The sequence below is a fragment of the Dermacentor andersoni genome, chromosome 9 (assembly GCF_023375885.2).
Source record: "Dermacentor andersoni chromosome 9, qqDerAnde1_hic_scaffold, whole genome shotgun sequence".
Taxonomy (NCBI): domain Eukaryota; kingdom Metazoa; phylum Arthropoda; class Arachnida; order Ixodida; family Ixodidae; genus Dermacentor; species Dermacentor andersoni.
In genome coordinates, this window is record NC_092822.1 from 29797684 (window position 1) to 29824577 (window position 26894).

Sequence of the window (26894 nt, forward strand, 5' to 3'; positions counted from 1 at the left end):
GTGGGCAACTAAGTACGCCCTCTTGCGGAACACCAGTTTCTTGGGTGAATGATTTAGATAAGACATTACCAACCTTTACGCGAAAATTGCGGTTAGACAGATAGCTTTCAATTGTGTTTAACATGTTCCCACGGACGCCCATCGCGCAAAGATTGCGGCGGGGCCCATATCGCCACGTCGTGTCGTACGCTTTCTCTAAGTCCAGAAACACTGAAAGTAAAAACTGTTTATGAATGAACGCATCTCTAATGGTTGCCTCAATGCGGACAAGGTGGTCTATTGTCGTCCTTCCCTCTCGGAAACTGCATTGAAGGTGGTCTAGTTTATTGTTGCTCTCTAGGAAGCTGATTAAGCGTCGGTTTACCATTTCTTCAAAAGCTTTGAACAGACAGCTTGCTAGCGCTATTGGCCTGTAGCTGCTGGTTAAGGCCGGATCTTTCACTTGTTTAAGTGTGGGAATAACCATAGCTTCTTTCCAGGACGATGGAATGTACCCCGCCGCCCACATGGTATTGAAAAGTGATAGAAGTGGTTCCAGTGCTTAAAGGTGTAGGTGCCTAATCATTTCGCACATAATACAATCGCCACCTGGCGCCGACTGGTTGCAAAAAACCAGAGACGCCTTAAGTTCCGCCAATGTAAATGGACGATTGTAAGCATCACTCGATGAGCCTTTGCGGTTTAGGGGATGCCACTCCTCGCGTTCATTGCGTCTTAGAAATGTTTCTGTATAGTGCGATGCACTCGAGATATATTGAACGTGGTCGCCTAGAGAATCCGCCTGATTTTCCAGGCTATCACCTTGGCTACTTACTAACGGTAGAGGATGTGACTCCCGGCCTATTAACTTATTTACCCTATTCCATACTCTTGTTTCATCAGTGTATGAATTTATACTAGAGATGTACCTATCCCAGCTTCCTCTCTTTGCTCGTCGACGTGTTGTCCAGCCTTGTGACTTGACTTGCTTGAAGTTAATAATGTTTTCGGTGGTTGGACAATTTCGAAGCCATCTCCAGGCCTTATTTTGATATTGTAGTGCTTTCCGACATTCGTCGTTCCACCATGGGATGCGACGTTTACTTGCCAAACCATTAGTTTGCTTGATACATTTAGTTGCAGCGTCAATAATAAAACCTGTTAGATATGCCACAGCGTCGTCTATATTAAAACCAGCAACGTTATCTTCGCCTAAATACGTCAGCTCTTGGAACAGTTCCCAGTTGGCTGAGTTCATGTTCTATTGCGGAAAATATGGCGAGCATCCATCCTGTTTGGTTAAGTTTAAAATAATTGGAATGTGGTCGCTCCCAAAGCAGTTCTTCAGAACACTCCACTCAATATACAGAGTTAGTGTACTCGATATTATACTTAAGTCTATTGATGAGTACGTGTCATGTGCCACACTGTAGTACGTCGCCTCTTTCTTGTTAATTATACATGCTCCTGAGGAGGAGAGAAAGCTTTCAATTAGGAGACCTCTCGCATCGCAACGAGAGTCTCCCCACAGAGTGTTATGTGCGTTTAAGGCGGCGACAACTATGTAAGTTGTCGGAAATTCATCTATATAGTTTTGAAATTCTGTTTTGTGAAGTTGGTAATTTGGAGGAATGTATTTGGAACTAATGGTGGCTAATTTGTTAAACAATACTACTCGGACAGCAACTGCCTCTAGGGGCGTACGAAGTCTTAATTCCCGGCAACGAACATTTTGGCAACTATAATGGCCACACCCCCGGACGACACGACAGTGTCATCACGGTCTTTACGAAAAATAGCGTACTGTCGGAGAAAATTAGTTTGCGTATGTTTGAGGTGCGTTTCTTGAACACACAGCACATTTGGTCTATATTCATCTAGGAGCTCTTTAATGTCGTCGAGGTTGTGTAGAAGTCCTCTAACATTCCATTGTAGTATTTGTGTATCTATTATGCTATATGTGTTGGGTGCTCTGTGTTTAAGAGACGAGGATTAGCTCACGGGCCTTTTTAAGGCACCGTGACGGGAGTTTTGTCTCTTTTGAAGCCATCGAGAGTGCTTCGCCGCTCCTTAGGCGCTGGTGGCGCCAACTTGCTGGTAGTTGTGTCCATCGCGTCTTGCGAGGCACTGGAGACGCGCTCTTCCGAGCGCTTTGTTTGGCGTGAAGGCCTCGGCACGTTGGACGAGCCTTTGGGGGCACATGCCCAGAGGTAGATGGCCCGTTCTGCTGGTTGGCGAAACAGCGCTAGCTGCAGCCGCCGGGGGGGGGGGGGCGGATGGCGCTTCTGCCGCCTCACTGGGTGTGAGTCGGACAGCCACCGCAGACCGTTGTGGCGCTGCCCCCTGACGCGCCACTTCCGCAAAGCTGATCTTAGGCTGGTATGTCACCCGCCTGCGTGCCTCCTTGAGCGATATATTTTCTTTCACTTTGATCGTGACAATTTCCTTTTCTTTTTTCCAAGACGGGCACGACCGCGAGTACGCGGTGTGCTCCCCATCCCAGTTTACACAATGGAGAGTGTTCTTGCAAGCTTCAGAAGTATGTTCGTGGGCACTGCACTTCGCACAGATTTGACGGCCTCGGCAGCTCTGCGAACTGTGGCCGAAACGTTGGCATTTGAAACATTTGAGGGGATTTGGTACATATGGCCTAACACGGAGCTTGATGTACTCGGCCTCTACAGACTCTGGCAGAATACTTGAGCCGAAATTCAATATAAGGTGTTTGGTCTTCATTTCTTTGCTGTCACGCCTGATCTTTATTCTTTTAACATTGATAACATTCTGCCCACTGAAGCCCTCCAAGAGTTCCTCCTCAGTGAGCTCCAGCAAGTCATCGTCCAAGACAACACCGCTGCTTGTGTTCATCGTACGGTGCGGGATTACAATTACTTGGGTTTCCCCAAATGACACTAGTTTTGTCAATTTCTCGTAATGTTTCTGATCGCGGAGCTCCAAGAGGAGATCACCGCTTGCCATCCTCGACGCCTTATAACGTGGGCCGAAGAATTCAGTCAGTGTCTTAGAAACAAGGAATGGAGAGATTGTTCGCACTGGTTTAGCTGGCTTTTCAGAGTGGATCACGTGAAAACGAGGGGAATATTCTTTTTGCCGACCAAAAAACTGAAATACTTCATGGGTGTGCCCTTTTTTTGAGGGCGATCAGGAAGCGGAGGGAAAGAGGTCGCCATCATCATTAGTCTGGTTACGCCCACTGCAGGGCAAAGGCCTCTCCCATACTTCTCCAACAACCCCGGTCATGTACTAATTGTGGCCATGTCATCCCTGCAAACTTCTTAATCTCATCCGCCCACCTAACTTTCTGCCGCCTCCTGCTACGCTTCCCTTTCCTTTGAATCCAGTCCGTAACCCATAAAGGAATCCTGTCCGGAACCCATAAAGGTCGCCATAAAGGAATTGAATTTTCAGCAATAACGCCAGCCTCCCACCGTGCAGCCCTACAAGGAGGCGTCACAGGGACTGTAAAAACAGGTCCTGCAAACGCCAGCTGTACCTTATCACTATAAGCAAATATGAGATAACCTAGGTCGGTTATTCACACAAGGTTAACCCTTGCTGCCTGAAAAAATTGGAAGTAAGCGGAAGCTAGGGGAAAACTGGAAAGATGAAAAGCAAGAGAAAGACGAAGATTGGAGGGAGAGAGAGAAGCAGGAAAAGGCAACTACCGATTTCCCCCGGGTGGGTCAGTCCGGGGGTGCCGTCTACGTGAAGCAGAAGCCGAAGAGGTTTGTTGCCGCCACCGAGGAGCCGTAAAGGTCCAAACACCCGGCATTGGCTAAACCCCCAGGATCCCCTTTTCTCCGGACAAAGCTAAGCCGCGCATGGTTGCACGCGGGAGGGTCCAACCCTCGTGTGCTCGGGTACGTGGTGTCGCAACACACCAAACGCCTGCTGATGCAGACGCCCCTGCGGGGACCCAGAGATTCTTAGCACCCTCTGCTGCGTCACAGGCTTGACCGCTGCCGTGGTCAGTTACTTCGCAGCTGCTGTGGACTGAGGGACGGGGTTTGATTGTTGTATTCATGTAGGAGGTTGTGGGCAAGTACTGCTCCGGGGTGGACAATCCTGCTCTGGTGAAGGAGTGCATTACCGACTCTGGTCAATGGGAACAGGCCGTGAACTGGCCGCACTCCAGGCCTGTTCTTTCATATGTCAAGGTATTTATAACCTTTTACGAGAGGCTTGAATGAAAAAGGGGAGGAGCGAGGAGAAAGTTCATATCAACAAGGGACTGAGGGAGGGGTGCCTTTTATCCCTACTCCTGTTTATGATGTACATGGTGAGGATGGAAAGGGCGCTACAGTGCAGTAATATCGGGTTTAATCTCTCATACAAACAGGCAGACACAGTAGTTGAGCAGAAGCTTCCAGGTTTGTTTTATGCGGACGATATTGTGCTGCTAGCGGACAAGCAAAGTAATATGCAGCGTCTGGCTAACATCTCTTGACAGGACGGCGATAAGCTAGGTCTGAAACTATCCGTTAAAAATCATTTTGTATCGTATTCACTGAAAACAGTGAACAGACAGTGACAAAACAGGGCCACGAAATAGCAAATGGGTATTTCAAGGTAAATATCTCTTAAAAGCTGTCTGCAATCGTCGTCAGAGGCTTTCCTTTCCAGAATATCCCACAAAATGTTGCGGTTTTCGTTGTATCGTTGACAGACCTGTATCGTTGACCAGTGCAGCAGCTCCAGTTTCCGCACCCGACAGCTGGGACTATACCTGCCATCTACATACGCTCCTTAAGTCACATGCTGGCGGCATAAGTGACGAAAATTTCCTGTCCAACTCACTCAACGAGGAACCCGTACGCGGTTCCGAAACGTCAGATCTGCTGTGCGGTGACAGTATGCGGCGAGAGTGATCGAATGTGATTGTATGTCTATGCTCCTTTCTTTCTTTATCTCTACTGTTTTATCATTTTACCTTCCCCTCCGCTCTCTCCCCAGCGTAGGGTAGCAAACCGGATATTCCCCTCTGGTTAACCTCCCCAGCTTTCCCATTTCCTCTGTCTCTCTCTCTCAGATGTTTTATCAGACTTAGTCAGTGAGCGTGATTCTCCTCATTCCATGCCTGACCAAAGGAGCTTTCGTCGAACCCTTATTATAAGACTAAATATGTAATTAGGCGGAATGCAAAAAATAATCAGAGTATCTCCAAGCGACGGCAAACAACATTACCTTGGTTCTGTACAGCTACATGGCATTTGCATATTTTTAAATCTTAGTGCACGATAGTTGAGTCACACTGTATACGGCCACTGCTGATGTCTTACTTATATGACCTACATACCGGCTGGTCCTTTCTAAGTTATACGGAATCCTTAGAAATCGCCAGCGGCAGATAGCGTAATTCGTGTTCTGGAGGTGGGTTATACGAGGAGGCAGATATTACCAGCACGAGAAAAGGGAATACATGCGGCATGACAGTTTTTTTTTTTTTATCCTGAAAGAAGCCCGCAAAAGCCCGGGAAGTGTACCGCGCGAATTTTTTGCTGGTTTATATTTATGCTATGAATGCTTTGTAAAAGAAAAGCGCATGCAAGTTGCCCGATTTCGCGTTTTTTGAAAAGCAGGTACCGAACCGTCGTATGCATTGCTCTTGTACTGTCTGCGTTTATCAATAAAACAAAGCGACTGATGCTTTCTGTTGCAGTTGGATTTCTTTGTTTTACAGCGAAGCTGTTAGCCTCTCGTTCGTAGTTCGTGTTGATGTCCGTGGGCAAAAATGTGAGCCCGTTCCGGAGGTAGTCAAATACCGGGCTGATCCGCACCGAAGGTGAAGCAGGCCTCAAGCACTCAGCAGAGTGAGGCGAAAAGGGGCACACATTCTTTGGTATCACGCATACAATATACAAAAATGCATTCGTTTCAATAAAGAACAAGCACAAAACAAGCATCCGTACCGCATAATTGATGATAAAGCACACCTGATAACAATGCGAAGGACGTAGCGGCTCCTCGCATACGTTTCCCTGTTGTGCAGGCTGCCGCGAGGACGACAGCTTTCGACGTTGGGGAGTGACGTCACTAGCCGTTCGTATATAACAGAAGCAGCCTAGGAACCGATTTCAACGTTGTTGCAGCACCGCTATGGGTAGGCAACGCATTGTTAGGACACCCAAGGAGCATCGTGAATACATGGAGTGGCAAAGGGAAAAAATAACAGGCAATACGACCAACAGCGGGGTGCCATTATATTTACCGTTAGTCCCATTACGACCATTAATCTAAATAAAGCATTGGATACCCCCTAAGCAGTTCTTGCGGTGGTTTTCAACAGCTTCGCTGGACATCCAGTTCAGTCAGTTTTTTTTTCACTTGTCGCATGTTTTATCGTGAACGTCAGGAATTGCTAAGACAACCTGCGCACAAAGAGTGGGCTACGCCAACACCACCTGAACAGCGCAAGGCCTCTTCATTCCAATCCATGCCGTCATGCTACCTGCTCCCGAATGCCAGAGAATCTGAGGGGGGGGGGGGTGCTGCCGAGTACGCAACAGTGCTTTAACGTCAGCGATTTCGTCACTCAAGTCTTTGCAATGGTAAATTTCAATCAGAGTGAACAGGCCTCGTGCTACCAACGGGCTCCATGCGAAAGAGAACCACGTTGAGTGCATGCACAACAATAAAACATTGAAGAAAAAAAGGTAGCACAACTCCATGGCACCACAGGCAAGCCGGCGAGCGGTGCTGGCACAGAAAAAAAGAAAGACGAAAAAGACGCAGGCAGTTGGTGCTCCTCTCATACGGCACTTGTTGAGGCCAAATCAGCACCGCACGTGGTGAATAGTGCTACAGGCGGCCGTGGTTTGTTATGGACACAGCTGTTCAGCACGAACGCTACTGTTTGCGCGCACAATGCTCCTGCAAACAGAGGAAGGCAGAAAGCTGCCCCGGTTTCACTAGAGAGCTGATCGTACGGAGCCTGAAGGTGCGTCCACTAAGTATAGGCTTCGCTGTTTTTCAGTTTTTTTTTTAGCTAAGCGCCCTGCACATTTCTGGAGCACTAAACATTCACGCAAGGGCTGCGCAAAGGGGAGCACGCCTCGAGAGTCCCCCGTTCACCAAAAAATAACACACACCCTTAAAAGAGAGCAAGGTGTAAGTCGGTCTGTTGATCACATTCTCACACCCAAAAAGTGAGGGTGGGAGTTATAGACGAATTTACACCCCTATTCACATTTAGGTCTCAAAAGCGTGTAAGGGTGTGAGGCATAAACGAGTTTAAGCCATTCTTCACTGTTAATTGTGTAAATGGTGTAAGGGTTAGTTATAGACCAATTTACACCCTTGTTCACCTTTAAAGGTTAAATTATTTTAGTGCACCACCGCCACGGCAGTGAATACACTCTACCTGAATGAAACGAGAACCACACAATTTGTTGTGTAGCAGCAAAGCAATGCAGTGCTGACTGTAGTCGCTTTCCCTTTCCGCAACGCCACACGCTGTCGCTTTTGTCGTCGCGCTCACTTTATGATCGCGCAGCGTCGAAAGCACAATGGCGGATCTCACAGTGGCTCCCCATCGTTAGCCTTATCATGGCTATTCGCAGCATTCGTTAAGTTTGTGTGGCTACAATGTAAACGCATACGCCTACCGTCGTCAGCAAAGGAAAACTGTGCACTGAATTTTTAACGTAACTTGAGGGGAAACCCCATCCTTTGACACTCAACGACCTACTTTACAAGCGAAATTCAACCTGCTAGACAATCGAGCACTTTCAGAAGAAAAGATCCTTGGACCATGGCATATTCGTTCTTGCTTGCAAAAGGACACAAAAGCCCTTCTCCATTTCTTGAAGGTCACTGAACTGTATAAACGCTTGTCACAGTGGAGATTCCTCTGCGACCGACTGTGAATGACTGACTATTATTTTTCTTTTCTCTCCTTATCTGTTCTTCCATTTTCCCCTTCCTCATGTGTAGGGTAGCCAACCGGCCACGTCCTTGGTTAACCTCCCTACCTTTCCCTCTTCATTTCTCTCTCTCGCTCTCTCTCTTGAGGGAAACATTAAAATGCGCTTCCTTAAAAACGGTCTTAACAGCATATTTCTCGTAGTAATGCTGAGCAGCTGAAGATTTCTGTTTTACATATAAAGCTAGGTAATTACCTAAAATAAACTAGGCCACCATATTAATAATAAATTTGGAGAATGTATTTAGGAAAGCTGTAACCTATATGCTCAGACACACTGAATGAAGTCAGGACAGTGGGCTCGAATTTCGGTTTGGTTCAGCGCATTTCGCGGTAGGTGAGGTACCCAAAAAATTAGGCAGAATCACAAATATTTGCAGTAGTTGAAGTCTATCAAAAGTGCCATCAGAATTATTGTTTGTGTAAATTGTGAATAGAACTGAAAGATGTCTTCTTTTCCCAGATATTTTCCCAGCTTTTTTCTTGCACATGGTTTCCTCTTTTACGGCGTCAGCAGGCGACTTTTTCAACGTTAGTTGCCCTGCCGCAACTTCAGCCACATTGAGCGATCGTCTCACCGGGTTTGCGGGTAGCGTTATCAAGGATACTTCACGCCAAACCAAGTTTATTTTCCTTCATTACAAAGGAAGGAGTGCCACGTAAAAACAGGGAAACTAAGAAGCTTGCCTAGGTAGCCAACCGCATAACGAATGATAACCTGATTTTACTTGCACAGTAAATGCCAGTTCGGCCGCCACCTTGTCTGAATCGCCATCTCTTGTGCACCCTCTGGCGTGGTCACGTGCTCACCTGCTTTGCGGAACTTTCTTTTTTCATTTTTAGCGTTGGCCGCAACTGGCACAGCTTCACGAATAATTTGCATGACATTCGTGCTTTACCAACAAGCAAAGCAGCAGCCGGGCTAAGCTCCGCTTCCCAGCGGAAGATATCCGTAAGCGGGGTATAGTTGTCGCACTTGCAGGGAAGTTAGCGTTCAACTTCACGAATTAGCTAGCTCCGTCAGTATGTCGACTGAGTGGTTGTGCGGCCTCACAAAACAGTCCGCTGAACTGCTGCTCTTAAACACAGGTGTTTTTTGCCTTGTTTTCGCAGTGACATATTTATCGCTGCCTACTCTCGCATCCGTTGCAGCGTGGTCACCCGGTGATACTTGTGGAACCGTGCATTGGCCGTGACCTGACTGCTCGTTGCGAAGAAGAGTACTTTGATCCAACACCAGCGCCGTCTTGCAAAGCTGCGATCCTTGCTTCCAATTGTGAAGGCACCATCGTCACCAAATTCCGTGGACACACCGGTTTTACTAAGAGGGCTACAGCCCCACGCACCAACCTGAGGGTTCGGTGGCTGTACCGCTCAAGAGATTCACAAACTGCTGCTCTGCAAACATGCAGGTTAGTCAACCGAGTAACATTTACGCTAAACAACCTGCAGTAACTGCCGATCGGTGCTGCTGCCGAGCTCATCAGCGTTTTGGTTACATCGCTATTGGTTGTCTTCCTGTCAATCGTTTCTTCTCTGGAAATGTGGAAATAAATCCAGGACCCGATTGTCCGGGACAATGCGGTGCAGCAAGCTGTCTTAGATCCATATAGTGGCATGTGAAGAGGCGGTCTGATTTTATTCGCAGTCCACCTTCAATTCAATTCAATTCTTTATTCAACATCATCATCATGAGGATGTTGTGTGCGTCGACGATGTGGGCGCGTCGCCGATGCTGGGGGCGTGATGGGTAGGTCCTCCGTTCTTCTGACTAACCGATACGGAACATGTCATCGTGCAACGTGCCAGGGAGCGCTGCAGCGCGTAGCGCTAAATACCACCTTTTTTAAAGCTTGAAACTATTAGGATTTGTTTCTTCATTACAGAGGAATGTCTTTGCGAACGTTACCTGTGTGAATATTATCTTCATCTCGGCACCCGGAAAGTCCGAAGATAGCTTCTCCTATCTGTAGTCACGCAAGGAAGCCACGAATGCACAATTCCTGTTTCCGTTTGCAGAACACAGAAATATCTCTAAATTTCGCTACCATTTCGCTGATTCGATCGCCTCTGGATGCGCATCTACACGTACCTGATCTTTAGCCATGTTCCTATGGGTGGGCAGCGAAACCCGGACGAAAGACAAAAGGAAGTACACGATACGAGCGCCGACTAACAACTGGCTAACTTGTTCAAACAAGTGGCTTAAATATATAGAAAAAGTAAGCACGTGTAAAGTGACGCTTACAAGGGTGAAAGGGTGTTAGCCTATCTTGCCATTCAAAAACTCCGTTTCATTAGTCTCCAGAGGGATAGAAGTCTGGCTAATGTATGCGCCTGAGTTTACATGCATAAAGTAGGCTTCCACAATCTCGCAGTTGATTTCAATCATATTTTATACAATATTTTGGTTTGTTCAAACAAAGGTTTGCATAAGCAACTGCGCTCGTGTCGTATCGCATAAGACTGCACTCGTATTGTATACTTCCTTTTGCCTTTTTACTGGGTTGCGCTGCCCATCCTTAAATATATGTTTAATCACCAACTTGCTTAGCTTGTCATGGTAATTGATCTTCAGACTTATGATGCGCTTTTTTTTTTGCCTCATACTGAACACCTGAGGTAGTGACTGTCGGGCCTCATTACGGAGATTTTCAATAAGAAAAAGAAACAGAAGCTATTATCCCAGTGGTCACGTTCTCTTCTTTCCCTTCTCCCAATACGTCACTGCGACGTCATAAACTTCAATGTATTTCGTCGTGCATCCGGCCAGTTGCGGCGACATTAAACTTATGTTTAAAAGTTCCTCGGGTCAGTGTGTGGCTTCCTTGAAATACGGCGTGTTCTACGTTTTACCAATAAAGGAGAACTGAACCCAAGCAAACGTCATCACAATTCATGACGTCACGACGAAAGGTTCGCGAACTTGCGTGGGGCGTCGCCACTCGTATTCCGCGATTTGCGTTCTTACTGAACAAACCAACTTATCCTTGTATTTAATGTCTCTTTAAAGTCTATGTTCCTAGTGTATTGCTTCACAGTGAAAGAAGAAACACTAAAGAAAGAACATGTCATTACCTAAGTACCATTCGTAAGCAATTGTTGGTGAGTGCACGGGTACACCATCAAGCTGGCATATGAGAGATATATTTATTGTTCGCTGGAGCTTTTGGTACAAAAATGCAAAAATGAATCTAATTGAATTAAGTAAATAAATCTAATTTATTAATCGGATGCTTCCAGCGGCTGCGTTCCGCTAGGGCTTGGAAGACTGTGGCCTCTGCCGAGTTCCTGACGTGACGGGGCCTTTACCCTAGCTTCGATGTACGCATTTTCCGAAGCCCATTTCGTGAGGTCCCTCCCTAATCAGCACGCAATATCCTGGGAAAAAATAAAAACGAGAAACACTGTACTCAGCATTTTGATAATCTTCATGCACACGAACGGTTTGCGAAAGACTGAAAATTGTCTTTCCCGAAAAGCTTTTCCAATGAAAAAAAAAAGAGATAACTAAACGGGAATGGAGGAGTTATTTTACGAACACCAGATGGAGCACAAGATGGTGTGCGATTAGAGCATAATGCCCAAATTTCACAAAAGAAAAAGTTACAAAGTATCTTAAGATCTCTCTAAAGAGGTGAACGGCGAAAACCTACTCTTCCTCCTCTTATCATTCGCCTCTTTCTCTTCTCTCTTTTGGTCATTACTGCTAACTACTAAGCATATTTAGTCATTTGTAATCAATGGTCATCACAAGGCGTCGTGAGACATGTTGGTCATATCGTAGTCATATGTAGTCATTACAAGTAATTTCAGTCATTATTAGTCATTGCTGGCCATTACTAAGTATCTTTAGTCATTTCTAATGTATTCTAGTCGTTACAAGTTGCCGTTAGACATATTGGTCATTTACTAGTCATTGCTAGTCCTTACCAGTCATTCAGTCATTATTAGTCATTAGTGCCTACTACTAAACCTTTTTGGCCATTTGTAATCATTCTTTTTTCAATGCGACCCGTCGTTAGAGATATTGGTCATGTCCGAGTCATCAGTAGTCATTACAAGTCATTTCAGCCTTTATTAGTCATTACTGATAACTAGTAAGCATATTAGTCCTTTATAATCAAATGGGGTCTTCACAAGCGGTCGCTAGACATATTGGTCGTTTTGTAGTCACTAGTACTCATTACAAGTGATGAGTAGTCATTATAGTCATTACAACTCATTATCAGACACTTCTAGTCATTTCTAATCTATTTCGGTCATTACAAGCCATCGTAGAGATACTGGTCGTTTCAGACTCATTAGTAGTCGTTACAAGTCATTATTAACCTCTACCAATCTCAATTATAACGTTATCCTTCACCAACTCTCACTATGAATTATTTATCATTCTATAACCTGTTTTTTATGTGCCTTCATTTGGCGTGATGACGCTTCTGCGGACACCCTGGCGGTCAGGTCTGCTGACACAAACGTCACCATGAGCCTAGAATGACACTCCTCTTAAAAAAAAAAGGAGGAAAGATAACGAGAAATAAAGTCATCAATTTTGAACACTTATCAGGGATCTCGAAGTCCTACCGAGATCTTTTATATATTGTAATACGTCTTACTTGACTGGTCTTCCGTAGTTGCGTACCAGTCTGTCGAAATCTGGCTGTTCTTCTTCTTCTATTTCCTCTTTACTAATAAATATGAAATATGGAAAGTTTAGCCACAGATACGGAGCCGGCTATATATGTAGCACGACAACTATCATAGTTGTCGTCCTACGACAACTAAATCATAGCCGCAATGTGGCTTCGCCAGTGAGTCGGTCAGAAACACCTAGAGGAATTGTGGTAAGAACGTTGTGCGGTCTCTGTGGGAAGGCCTCTATGGTTTGATTTAATTATCCTATAATGCATTGTTGATTCCTCAAGGCACGTTGCCTGTGTCGCGCCACATTTCTCGCATGCGCAAAGTCCTTCATTGTCGCGCATGTAATCGACGTAAATTTAAGGCAGTATAAACGATTATAGCCAGTGATACCGATAAGTTCCTTCGTAGTCGCATTTCCGTGAACACCACTATGTCACGACACCTGAGCTTTCTTGGCTTCAGGTGAAAAAGAGTATTTATGGGGGCGAGAGCATTCCTTTTGACGTGACTAAAAATGTACATATTGGCACAGGATGTTGCACCAACTAATCACTTTAACGTGCAGAACGTAGACATATATCCAAGTGACACAACATCACCAAGGTACAAAAGAAAACACGTAGTAAAACTGTATGAATACCACTGCCCAATGCAGGAAACCCCACAATTGAGAGAGGAACAGGTCTTCAACGGTCATAAACTCAACAAATGTCTACGACACAAAACACCACACGGTCAGTGATTCAAAAGCAAAGTGTGAAGGATTTATATTAAATGTAATGTTACCAGGGCAAACAACGTCCAGAATTCAGGAAATTTTCTGATTCAAGGGGACTCTCGAAAGACATACCGAGTAATCACTGTATATATTGAGAAATTAAGAATTGACGAACGTCTCCAACCACACAGTGGGTTGACGAAAACTAGAAGTTTCGGAAGCCAACTCAGCTCGTGTACTCAGCCAACTCAGCCACATGTACCGAGAGCAATGCGCTCCTCTAATCGCTTTTTATTACGTCACGATAGCACCTGCACCAATCCGCGCTCGGCTACCAAAACAATGCTGGCAGTAATGAGGAAGTCAACAAGCAAATACGTGACTCTATTCCGCGGAGTAAGCGATTCGAGTGCCGCGCATGCAAATACGGGGCGCAAATACGTTTCGGCTTGCCCATGCGTGCTGGGGCACGTAATACCTTCTATGCAGGGGCAGTAGTAATCGTAAGGTCGACTGGTCCCAGAATCCAGCGAGCAAAAATCCCCGATCTTGGCACGGGGCTGACACGTGCGCTCGAAGCGCAAATCCAGGTGGCAGCACAGATCCGTTTCGCACTGGTCGTTGTCGAAGCACCGTGCGCGAAAGCCCTTCCTCTGCGCAGAACACGGAGTGAGGCACATCAGTGCGGGATGCACCAGAGTTCGTTTATACTTCGGATTGGTACAGCGTGTCCCGAGTCCGACCTTGGTGCATGCACCTGCAAAAGTTACTCTATGCTCCATCTCACAAGTCGTTTGCAGCACTGCCGAAGGTGACCAGCTGCAGGCATGCACAGGGAGTGTCCTTGTGCAAGTGAATATAGTTACGGGCATAGCTTTCTCATAAACGGCCGGATGGATTAGAGAGTGATCATACACTTGTTTGGGTGGCAAACTGGATATCTATCTTCCGGTTAAGTTCCCTGTCTATCGTACCTCATTTATTTATTTCTCTCTCGCTGTTATGCTTTGCATATGATACGTTACAGGGATAAGGGACATGTTAGGACCTCTGCGTATGCCTTTTCTATACCGCGAATTACTGTGGTGGCGAGCAGACGACGCGGCGCGAATGAACACATCTCGGCGGGCATACGGCCTTCCTATTGGCTAAGGCGTCTCCCAGCACCCCCAGTCCTGCAAACGCCTTCTGAGATGGAACGTAGTATCTGTTGTTTTCTGTTTTTCTTTATACAACAATTAATTTCCCACCGTGGATTAGGCTTCCTATGAAGGAAGCGCGAGGTCGTGGGTTCGACTTCCCAACCGCACCGACCTTATTTAGATAAAAGCGAAATGTAAAACCAATGTTAAAAACAACGACCATTTACCGTGTATTCTGTGCACGTTAAAGGAGTTGATGTGGTCAAAATTAATGCGGAATTTTCCACTATAGGTCCTGCTGCATAATCAGAGCGTGGTTTTGGCGCATAAAACCTCTGAATTCATTTTTCTATGTATGAAGCTTAAAGAAAGCTGGCCACATTCCGATACACTCTGATACAAAAAAAAAAAAAAAGATAGCACACCGCCCGCACTGTTCGTACATTTTTATTTGACTGTTACTAAAAACAAATCGCTATACTCTTCTAATGTCGTCGAATCCGCTACTCTTAATATTGAGGTTTAGGTCGAGGTCAGCTCCTGATTCCTTGTTAAAACACGTTTAAAACGCAGAAATTCTCTTGTGAGATTATCGCAAGACCAACCTGAATAAAATTTGATGCATCTGAGAGGGAAAATTTAAATTATGTATAGTGAAGGAAGCAGAATTTTTCTTTGGCAACTAGAAGTTCTTGCTAAAATTTAAAAAATCGGAACGTTCAATAGCAATTAAAGCTCGAGGTTTCCAAACCCACAACTCTGCAATAAGATTTGACATCGCAGTCCTGCAAACATCATCTGTTAGACAATCTATGATGGATAAATTCGCTTGAATTTTCAGCTTATGTAAATTTGTTGCAATGTTTACGAGGGATTTGCAATACTTCTATTCGCAACTCAGTGGTACATTTCACATCGGGGTATAAACATCTGTTTTCTCAGTCTCATATTTATTTTTCTCTGCAGGTTATACCATTGTGACATCCTTATTTTCATTTCTGACTTCATAAGCTTTATACTTCATTGCATGTTGGAATTTTCAAGAACCTTTGTCAAAAATATTTAGGTTTTCCTTAAAAAAATTCTGCTTTGCTACAGTCAATACATCTTTAACTTCTTTTAAATCCAACAGACCTTGTCAAAATCTGTGCAGCGCTTGCTGAGAAAAGCATTTTCTCTTCGGTCTCGTGTATATGCCCAGAGCAAAAGCTTGAAGTATTTGCAGGCTGCCGGCCCTTGTGGGTCAGTATCTCCGGCATGACTTCACCAGATCGGATTCACGGCATCGCTGTTTTGCGTCAAAAAGCTATGGGACTTAAAAGGAGGTTAAAAAAGCACTGACATGATATTTTCGACTTAATTACTTGCGCCAAATGAAAAAAAGAAAATACTTGCGTGCACAGCAGCACCATGTATAATTTCACGGTGGTTTCTAAGAATCCGTTTCAGTTTCGGTGCTAAGGAAGTGTGTCAACGTCATGACATGACGTCAACAAACACTGGCTTGCTCTGATCCTGCGATATCGGAGGCACAGCTAAGACCTCATTTATTGCATAGCCTTATTGCTACACCAAGTCAAGAGCAAATTTTGCTCTGTGTCCTCATATGACGTCACGATAGTGCCGATGACGCCAGGTCCGGCATCTTGAGATAAACTATAGTGTCAAACTAAAATATATTATAAGCGGTTGCGAACTTGCTTTCGTACGTGCTACGTGTCAACCTATTAAGTCCGAGAAGGGTGCGATAAGAGTGTATTTTGAAAATATGTAACGGTACTCATATACGCATTAGCACATGTAAAATCATTTATGCCAATAAAGTCAACGAGGGTGTAAATCGGCCTAGAACATACACCCTTACGCCCAAGAATGGTGTAAGCGAGTGAGTAAGAAACCGACGCACACCCTTGAGAAGTGTGTAAGGGTGTAAGTTGTAGATTAACACCCTCATTCGCTTGGAAGAGCATTAATTATTTTGCGTAAGGGGGTGAGCTATAGCAAAATTAGGAGCCTCATCAACTTTGGAGGATTTAAATTATTTTACGGTGTGTTGTGTCCCGCCTTCTCAGAGAGCTCACTCAAGACTTTGTGGACAGCTGCGGTGCGAAAATCTACACATTTTACTTGCTGCCACCCCTTTTTTGTTGTGCTTCTCTTTGGCAATCTTTCCTACCCTTCTCATTAGCCCGTATTCCCATTCAATATTTAGGTATAGTGTACTTTGACGGGCTGTAACCATGTATTCAACATTTCACTACGTCACCATATCGGGCATGTAGAGGGCGTGGCAGGCAGCCGGAAAGCGGGGGAGGATAAAAGTAAGGGACTCGAACACCTCGCGTCGTGAACTATATCGTTGCATGTTCCACAGCTTTGTACAGTAGTGAATTTATAGCACAGTGTTAGACTAGCGTAACTTATTAAAGAACAGCATAGCACTGTGCATAAAGTTTCGTAGCGCCCTAGACAGTTGCATAGTGCCTCTCGGCTCCGCCAATACGAGTTACTCAGGAGTAGCGTGAAGACAGGAGCACTTTTTTTTTACAAGACATGCGTTCTCGACTGTCGTCGTGAGGCAGGCAGATTAAAATTCCGTCTCCCTGTACTTTGTTCTATTCAGCTGACCCCTGGCAGCGAGTAATACTACACACCTGTTCGGGAAACATATAGGGCTGGCGATCTTCCTTTCAGTTGCCTCGTAGCTGTGTGCCATGATATTTTTATTAGTGGGGCAGCGATTTTTTTTTGCTGCTTATCTCAGGTTTTTTGCTCTCCTCTATAGATTGCTGCTACGCGCGTCATTGAACATCTCAACTATGATGTAACTTGTCTACGCGAATGCAGAACCTGCTCACCAAGTAATATGAGCTAGTACGGGTACACGGTCGATCTCTGGTGTTGCACGTCTCTGACACACTTCCAGCTAGGCTAACGACTCGGCAGGTGTCAGAAATCACTCATGTAAGGCCGAGCCTCAAAGACGCGAGTAAACGCACGGGCGCCTCGCACGCAGCGCGTGGTATTTTCTATCTTGTTTTTAATAAAATGGCGATAATTGACGCGTATCTTCAAGGACCTGCTGCTAGAAAGAAAGCAGTTCAAGCTATAGCCGCCGGCACATGTCGTCGAGATTGATGCAAGCCGCTCGGATGTTGCACGTGACCATGGTGCTCGCTGAACAGGATGCCCTAGGCGTTCATCTGTGATGTTCAGTTCAGAGGCAGAGTGAGGTTAACGTGTTATTATCTTTTATTGTATATTATATTTATATTATTTGTTGTTATCTATCTTTTATTCATTGAGAGGCTGCGTGACGCGCATGTAAGTGGTGCCGTCGTCGGTGTTTTGTTTTTTACATCTTTCACCTTGACGCGCGCCCAATGATACAGTGGGAATATTTTTGGCATTAACACAATTGCCAAAAGTAGAATAGTAGAATAAACGGGGCTGTTTCAAACTGAGCAACAGATGGGATGAGCTGTACAATGCAATATTCGCACAACCATATTTGGCACACCTGTATTGCCGCGGCTATGCGCCAGTGTGGATGAGGTTGAAGTAGGGCGGGTCTTTGGGTTAAGCGTGGAGACGAAGAAGCCGTTGTTGGTTTTTCTCTTTGACGACTGATAAAGTGAATTTGTTGTTGGTGCTGATGCGCATCCTCGTCGATCACACGTTGTTCCAAAATCAATTCAGGAAAAAAAACAAAGAAGAAAAAGAGAACTAGCGAACGTACACGCAATAGACAGTGGGCCTTGAAGCATGACCCTAAGATTATGCTAGTTAGGGCGTTGGAAAAAAAGAAAGCATCCTCAATTGAAGCTATAGAACTTTGATCGTCTGCAGGTCTGGACAGTGCTACCTTCCGCTTCTGCGCAGAGCCCGGGGCCCTCAGGCACATAGTAGGGGGTTTCAGAGAGGCACCATTAAATCACCCGAACCCTTACCGAACCAAAAAGGTTTGGGAGAGCCTTGGCCAGCTCCGACCTTGAGGATCAGCCATGGCTGATTGCGAGAGCCCAGGACGCGGCCCGAGCTCAAGGCAGTCTGGAATGAGGACGCCTCTCCAAAGCTGCATTTACCTAATGAAAACGTTTATTCTCTATCCCTCTCCTTGAGATAGAATGTTAAATTAAAGAAGAATGCACACACAAAGAACACGCCTTCCTACAGGCGACAATAACATGCTCAGACTTGAAAGTCTCCACAAGGTTTCATTGAAACGCGGGTTCCGAAAACGGAGTGACAGATGTCACTGTCCTTGTACGCAACCCTTAAGCGTTTCTTCCCCACCTGCCGACAGCATCATTCATTCTCAGGCATAAGTCACGACGACCGTCTAAAGTTAATAACGGTTCATGGGTGAAATCCTGCGTGTAGCAAGCATATTCGCAACAAAACATACTTTCTAGGGGCCCACCTTAACACTTAGAACACCTAAAGGGCGTGCCGGTGCTCCCGTTATTTTACTCTGCAACACTATAGGTTACATTTTTTCTTGAATCGGCTTCAAGCTACACGTGAATGTAACCTCTAAGGGCCGGCCCAAAGAAGAAAGACCATGCTGGTACTATCTTTGATCTTAGGATATGACCCTTGTGTTCATACTTGTGTGTATATCAGATCGTGACTACCTGGAATATTCCCCCTGGGTGCTCACGCTCAGTCGAATGGGAGAGTCGGCACTCCCTCTGTTCTTAGGGTGTGCACCTAGAGGGCATATTTCATGGTTAATGTGCATGGTTGCGAACGAAGCGGAGAGTGACCACACCGTACGGCGGCCACTGCCACAGAAAATGACGGATAGCCTTCACGCTATTAAAAGATGCCCGTGCATGTGCCTAGGATGCCGCCGCGCAAAAGGTGGGCGACTATAAACTTTTTTTTTCGAATACCAATCGAATATGTATAGTAAGTATCTAATACCGAATCGAATGTCGATTAGTCAAACACAGACGCGTATATTTATAAAATGAATATTCATTTCGATATAGTTAGATACCAAGCTTGTGCTGACTAGTCTATAGAGTAAATTAACTATGACGGAAAATTAGGATCAGTTTGAAACAAGATTAGTAATTATCATTGAACAAACTGCAGCAACAGCCTCTCAAAATTTTTGGAACTTGGCTGCTAACCAACCTTCCAAAAAATGAAGGGCTGCTGGATGACTGGCCTTAAAAAAGACGCTAAATAAAGCCTACGGGGAAAAGATTAGAAGTTGTGAAAAGGGACAATATAAAGCTGCTTAAGGTACGAGGGTCCTATTGCAGTCTCTGACTTTGGCACACTCATCTGTATATTATCTGTAGACCATTCACTGTATTTAAAGAATAATAAACCGAAACTGTAACTGAAGTACTTGTGTGACATAGACACTCGTAATAATGCCAGTTGCAATGAAAACATCACTGGGTTTGGCGTAAACCATAAAACTGCTACATGACTCGACTGCCCTACACACTAAACGACTGACTATAAGCTAGAATCACAGGTTTTCGTGCATACGCTTCAGACGTGAAACCAAGGACAAAGCCTGCCATATATACCCACTTTCTTCGTGCATTGCTTCAAAAGCTTTTCTACTTGCCTCCCTTATAATTTGCCATACGTTCATTTGTAGACGAAGAACAGTAAACAGTCTAACAGTTGCCTTCTGCAAAATATTTGGTTAGTTCTGATATTTGGAATACCAAACAGTTCATTTTCTAATACAGATACAGATACTTAGAGACGAATATTCGGTTCGCATTCGAAACTTTGAATAATCGCCCACCACTACTCAGCGCACAATGCGGGGTGATCATCTTTTAAGTTTTCCAGTCCTTGAGCTCCATTATTCAAAAAGGGGAACATTATTTTCACCAGATTTCGAAACACATACCCAACTAATAATTACCATTCAGTAATTACCTTCTTAAATACATTACAGGCCATACTGCAATTTACGAATGGCAGCCGGTGAGTTGCAACGCGTATTCACATGGAATTAAGTTACAGAATGACACCAGTGTTGTAATATGCGGCATCCAACTCGCTCTAAAAATGAACTGTTGCTCCACTTCCTTAAGCACAAAAGTAACTGGAACGCCCATCTATTGGGTCCCACTCTTTGCGAAATAATATATCGAAATTGGTGTCACGTACCCTAAAGATTCATATCAAGTGAACATGTCCTAGAACCTCACCGGCTACAATTCGTAAGTTTCAATATGTGCCGTAAATTATTTAATTAAGAAGCTAATTATCGAACTTGTGCAAATAAGTTAAATTTGTGTTACGATGTCTTGTGGCAGTAATGCCCACCTCTTCGAGTAATTCAGCTCTAAGAGAGGGATTGTGCAATCTGCCACAGGCAATTTTTGAAAATTCCGGAAAACTTTAACAATTTCACCCCCCCCCCCCCCCGTATATCACGCGCAGTCATGGGAAAAATTCAGTGCGCAACGATCGCAGTTATATACAGTGTGCCGATAATCGCTGAAAGATGCTGTCAGCTCTGAGCAGCCTTTCATTCCAAAGCAATGTTGCTTATGGCAGCAATTATGTTCCCTGCGGGTATATTAAATACGTTGGCCTGGTCCCTGCTGCAGTCAAACAAAAGTGGCAACAAAAGAGACAAAATGCCATTTCAAACTCTCACTTAGTGGTCCATAGCAGACGAAAAAACGAGCAGCAAGAAAAAACTCAAATGAAACGTGTCAAAAGAAAGTTTTTCGCTTTTCAAAGCACGCCTGATTATTCAGCAGTATCCCAGCTCGTTTCCCTCGAACGCATCTGGCCAACACATCCAGCTGTGTTACCATAACACACAGCATTAAAAAAACTCCCTCTGTGGGGGAGTTTGCCGTGTTCCCATACGGAGAGCCCTAATAAAAACTCCCTCGCGGGTGGAGGTTTTTCACACATGTCCAGTACGCTTGCCGCAGCTGGCCTTGGGAAATTGTTAACCGCACATGTGAGATGTCGCTTTTATAAGTCCCACACGCCAACCTTTGTCACTATGATGTGAGAAGAGCCGTTTCATTCACGCGTTTCTTGGCCGTGGTCTTTATGCAGCCGCGATGACTTACCAACTCCCGAAGGATTCAAGATGCGCACGTTTGTGAATGCATTGCGTGTGGTTTGCGCAGGTTGAGGTACGTGCGCAGAATTATGGTTGTGTTCAGAGCGAAGGGAGAGAAATAAAAAAGGCAAAGACAAAATCGTGAGCCGTATATCGAACACTGCTAAATGTTGATTGCCTCAATGAGTGCGCTGCCTATAATAACATTTACCTATACTGAAAGCTTACGCCACTTACCACGAACAAACAAAACGTTAGAAACGGGAAACTCAGATGAAAGCCTGATACGCCACCCGAAACGTAAGTAGCTAGCCTGACGTCAAATATGACGACCACATCGCTGTGCTCGACGACTGCATGAAGTCGGGGACAGTAAAATCCTGCTGCCGAGTCTGCTACGTCTCCTGCGGTGTTACAAAAAAACACATTGACCGTAAATACAGAGAGTAGGTCATGAGTATTCGACAGTCTGACGCACCACATTCTAGCACACTTCTGTTTTCAAAGCAAGGTGGTTTTCCACACACCTGCTGCTTGTCCATTAACGAACGTCCAGAGAAGAGACACGCTTGACTAACAACTACGACTAGCGTCTGTTTCAAGTAGGTAGACCCGCATTGCGAAACGTCGACCGGCGTACCTAGGCACCGTGAACTACCCTCGGTTTCCACCTAGTCATTATGTGCTTGTTCAGAGTGTGGCGCGCCTTTTCCTTTGAAGACCACCAACTTCAAAACCAACGTCAGTACGCGTGTACAGGCTACCGAGGACATTTGCGTAGTTTGGTGGGAGGAACAGAATTCACAACACACCACCTAACCACGTCTCGTAAGGGGAGGAATTTCCTTGACGTCGCTTTGCAACCACTCCACCAACACATACATTCTGCACTTTTGTGTGGGCAGTTTGAGGAATTGTAGTCAGTATTGTGATTGGTACAAGCGTACATCCACAACAGCGTTTCAATCTTTAATTTCGGCTAACGAGCAATGCCAAGATTTGCAAACCGCACGTTTCTTATCTCTTCAAAAACATGAGCGGCTGTCTTACATCTGGCATATATAAAGCGACCCTCTCTCAAGCTCAGGGTCATTGAGTAAAAACATATGTTGCAACAAGACTACTCAGCAATTTTGCGGGGTGTAATGTGCTTGATTGCGTTTTGGTTTGCAAGAGGGCAATATTCACCGGTGTCGTTTCCCGAGTAATATGAGTGAAAGCGTGTGATTTACAGCCGCTTCCTCTCCGTTCGCAGGAGGACGACCGTTTCTGTGCCTGCTCCATGCCAACGTGGACGGGATTCTGCGAGAGTGTACGTGTACTTGCGTGTCTGTAATTACCTGTCGTTCTTTGCACATCTTTCACAGTAGAGTTGTCGGGTAGTCCCGTCTTTTCTACAGCGTTATGAAAAAACAACATTTTGCTGCCCAAATTATCATTACCTGCTATTAACACTTGGCCTGAATGTTTCGTTGAAAGTGAGGCTCAGTACTCAATCAATAATGATACCAGAAGATCTTGCTACATTCTAATAAGCTTGCGCCGAGCATCAAACACATTAAGAAACACGACGTGCAGTTAAAGCGCAGCCACTGTGCGTAGGTAGACCTCAAACCGAAGTGTCATAACATGGTTGTACGAGGAACCGGGTTGTTATATCGACATGGTCCACGCAAAAAAGAACGCGCAAGGACCGACGTCGTGAAAATCTGCTTCAACAGAGTTGATAAAGAAAAGCATCCAATGTTGCGAAGCATCCGGCGAGTTCATGTAGGCTGCTCATTGCCACAACGCCAAGGAAGACGTGGCTTCGCCTATCCACATTTTCGCCTCCGGCTAACTAATCCGCACAATGTTAGGCAGGAAAAAGAATGAACAAACGTGCACGGGGCGCTTCAAGGAGGTTGCGCCACGCCGTATTTGCACAGAACTACCGAAGGACTCTGGTGGAACCTATACCTAATGCACTATTCTAATGGCCTCCAGTTCAAATACTAACATTTATCTTTAGCCGCAATACTATGCAGCCTATGTAGTACTCAGAACGCAGCATGCAACTACAGTAAACCGTTGTACTGTTATTAGCAGCTTTGTTGGCGCTACTACGTGGACTATTTTTAGTATTCCTTCACATTCTTCTAGTATTAATGGCAGCTTTGTTACCACCATTGTGCGCAGTATTTCAACACTGCCACCCTTGATACCAATACTATTATCGCTACTACCATGAGTACTGATTCTACGCTTAGTACTCCAACTGCTGACGTTATATAACTGTTACTGAAATTGCGACTTCTCCGCCTCCCGATACTGCTATTATAATGTATGCTACTGCTAAATACATCTAATAGCAGTAATACTTATAATACTGCAATACTTATGACTTCAATGGAGCCGAGATGACTGCTAGTACCACCACCAGTACTTCTACTACCGTTATTACATTCACAACTACTAATAATACTGTTACTACGATCAGTTTTCCAAACAGCAGTACCACAATATTACATTTCCTGCTACAGCCTCTCCTGCCACCACTACAATAATCTTATACACTAATTTTGCTATCTACTACTTCTAATAGTCGTATTTGTGCCACAAAAATTACTACCACTACTACTAATACTAATGAGAAGAATAAGAGTAACAACAACTACTACTACTAGCGCTACTACTAGTACTACTGCCGCAACCATCTATACAATATAAACTTTAAGTATCACAGCTACTAATATTGCTCTTGGATACTATGCTACTATGTTATACTACTACTACTGCAGGCTACCATTGCGAGTATACAACGGAGACAGCACTACCACTGCGAGAGCAATAAAGTTTCTAATATTGCATACGCAACGCATTACCCGCTGTGCCCACCTGAATCGGACCATATTGTCGGGGCGCTGGCGCGGAATTCTGACGGAAGAGAATGTCGTGCAGTGGTGCTCTTTCATCGTCAGGCGTCACCTCGATCTGCCGCCCCGCCGCAAATTCGCCCGCCAATGTCGCGCAGGCACAGACCAGGATCACGGACAACGGACAAGATGCCATCGCTGAACGCCCCTACTCAACTGACCGGAGGTTCCTCAGGACGAGATCGGTCGGCTTGGCAATGATGCGTGGGGAATTCAGACCGACGCTCGATGCTGTCAGACGTAGACGACAGCGAGCGGTCTTCGAAACAACCCTACAAAGAATACGCTACACACCGAAACGCAGGGCGTTCGCGCTCCGGTAGTCCTACCTTTTCGGGTGTGACTGTGCGAAAAGGACATGCAAAAAACAAGCTAGTCGCGGAGGAGGCGTTGTTGACGGCCAAAAAGAGACTGCGACAGGCTCGCTCTCTCACGAAAGCGGCGTCGCAGTGAGCAGTTCCCTCTGCGAAGAATCTCTCTGTACCCTCGAAGAAACAAGGGGGCTTTTAAAGCTAGCGCGCCGTCATACAGAGCCGCCGAGGGGCCACAACTGCTCAACCCTTTCCGCGTCTCCCTCTCTCTCAACCCCCTATTAAAGAAAGGAGTGGAGGAGAACGGGAAGAGGAGCACACCCATTTGATATAAAGCCACTACCGGAGCAGCAGTCGGAGGCTTCCTCACATTTTCTCGGCTCCGTCACCTTGAAGTCGAATAAAAAAACAAAAAGATAATAAAGAAGTGGGGCGCCGATGAAAGTCGTCAGTGGATCAAGCTATATGGCGAGTAGGATGTTGATTGTTTCTCGTAAGCAATCTTGCAAGCAACCTTGTTTCGCAAGAGAACCTGCTTTGACGGCGGGCACGCCCTGCACAAATCGCACTTCACAGCTTGCATTGCGTCTGGCAAAGGGCTCTGACACAAAGTCAAAGATAGTTGACAGAGCCCGTATCATTACTTATTTGGTCGTTGTCGCTTAGCACGCTATAGAGACTACTATAAAACCAGTGGAGGTGTTTGTTTTGGCTTCGCAGTGCATTCTGTGTCCCGTTTATCTTTGTCCGAGAACCTACGAGTTCCAGTAAAGGTGCTAACAAGAATGTTTCGCCTTCATAACAAAACTCATGGGCAAAGAAGAACACCATAAAATAGATATAAGGGGACAGCAGTCACCCCAAACGCATACAATTTAGGCACAGTGTGATTCCTTATGCGTGCGATTATGTGCCATTTTTGGAACTACTCGTTGACGATTGTCTTTTATCGTCGTGGGTTAGATCCTCGGCCATGGCGGCCACATTTTTCGGGAGGCGAAATGCAAAAGCTTTCCTCTATTTACATTTAGCTGCACGTTAAAGGATTGTGGGTGGGTAAAATTAATCCGGAGCCTTTTACTACGGCGTCTTGCCATAGGCCCAGCGTAGATTTGGGACGTTAAACCTCATGAAACACTCAGTGAAACCATTACGTCTAAAGCGTCTCACACAGGTCAATGCTAACTTTAAACACGTGATCGTGCGCCCAAAATTTGAAACGAAACATGTACAACAACATTCTTCGATTTTACGTCGACTAGCTATAATCTTCTGACTTCGTTTTACGTCAAGATTCGTCATTATTTAATGACCAGAGCGGTCGAACCCAGTGTTTCACTTCTTAGTTTAACAAAGATGCCAACTTGAATACCTCTACTCCACGAAGTACAAAGGCATCGTGCTAGACACGCCAAATTGCTGGTGCCAGACACAACGAACGTTTATTTCAGGGTTAGGCTGGCTAGGTGGGATAGCAATTATCTACGTGGCGTCCGTCTATCATGAAGTCTTCTCAAGCTGTAAATGTACGGCTGCGACGCGGACGATTCAAAGACACAAAACGGGCTGTTGGTTCTTAATTGTTTATCCCCTTGAGCGCAGCTTTTAATAACAGACCGTTGTCTTTAAAACGAAGTCGTAAAACAGGTTACACTATTTTTAACTTTGACAGTAAATGTTTTTTGGCCTTTGTGTGGCATTGCTTTTGATACGAAAATATAGCTGTGAAAGGAAAGTTTCCACTCAATAAGACAGCTCAGACCTTAATGTTCATTAAAATTAAAGGGTTTTAGGTGCCAAAACCACGATGTGATTATGAGCCCAGCCGTAGCAGGGCACTCCGGAATAATTTAGACCACCTGGGTTTCTTTAACGTGCAATGAAATCTAAGTACATGAGTGTTTTCGTATTTCGCCCTCATCGAAATGCGGCTGATGTGGGTGACTTTGATGTTTGAACTAACCCAACGGGGTTGCTCAGTGGCTATGGTGTTGGGCTGCTGAGCACAAGGTCGCGTGATCGAGTCCCGGCCACGGCGGCCGCATTTCGATGGAGGCGAAATGCGAAAACACCCGGGTACTTAGATTTAGGTGGACGTTAACGAAACCCAGGTGGTCAAAGTTTCCGGAGTCCTCCACTACACAGCGTGCCCCATAATCACAAGATGGTTTTGG

The 26894-nt window shown here is 45.2% G+C and overlaps 1 protein-coding gene across 2 annotated transcripts in view; it reads right to left on the minus strand.

The window, feature by feature from the left end:
* Positions 1 to 24950, minus strand: part of LOC129383813 (uncharacterized) — a 42880-nt gene extending 17930 nt beyond the window's left edge. The window contains exons 1-3 of one of the 2 annotated variants that reach the window (XR_011890278.1): positions 24372 to 24927; positions 13762 to 13936; positions 11127 to 11302 (exon numbers count right to left, since the gene is read on the minus strand). Coding sequence is in view for 1 of the 2 variants with exons in the window: in XM_055068706.2 (XP_054924681.1) it covers positions 24372 to 24545 (174 nt within the window). In the remaining variant the exon portion in view is untranslated. Of the gene's footprint in view, positions 1 to 11126; positions 11303 to 13761; positions 13937 to 24371 lie in introns of those variants that run through there. The other variant, XM_055068706.2, reaches the window with a different exon arrangement.
* Between the last annotated feature and the right edge of the window lie 1944 nt (positions 24951 to 26894).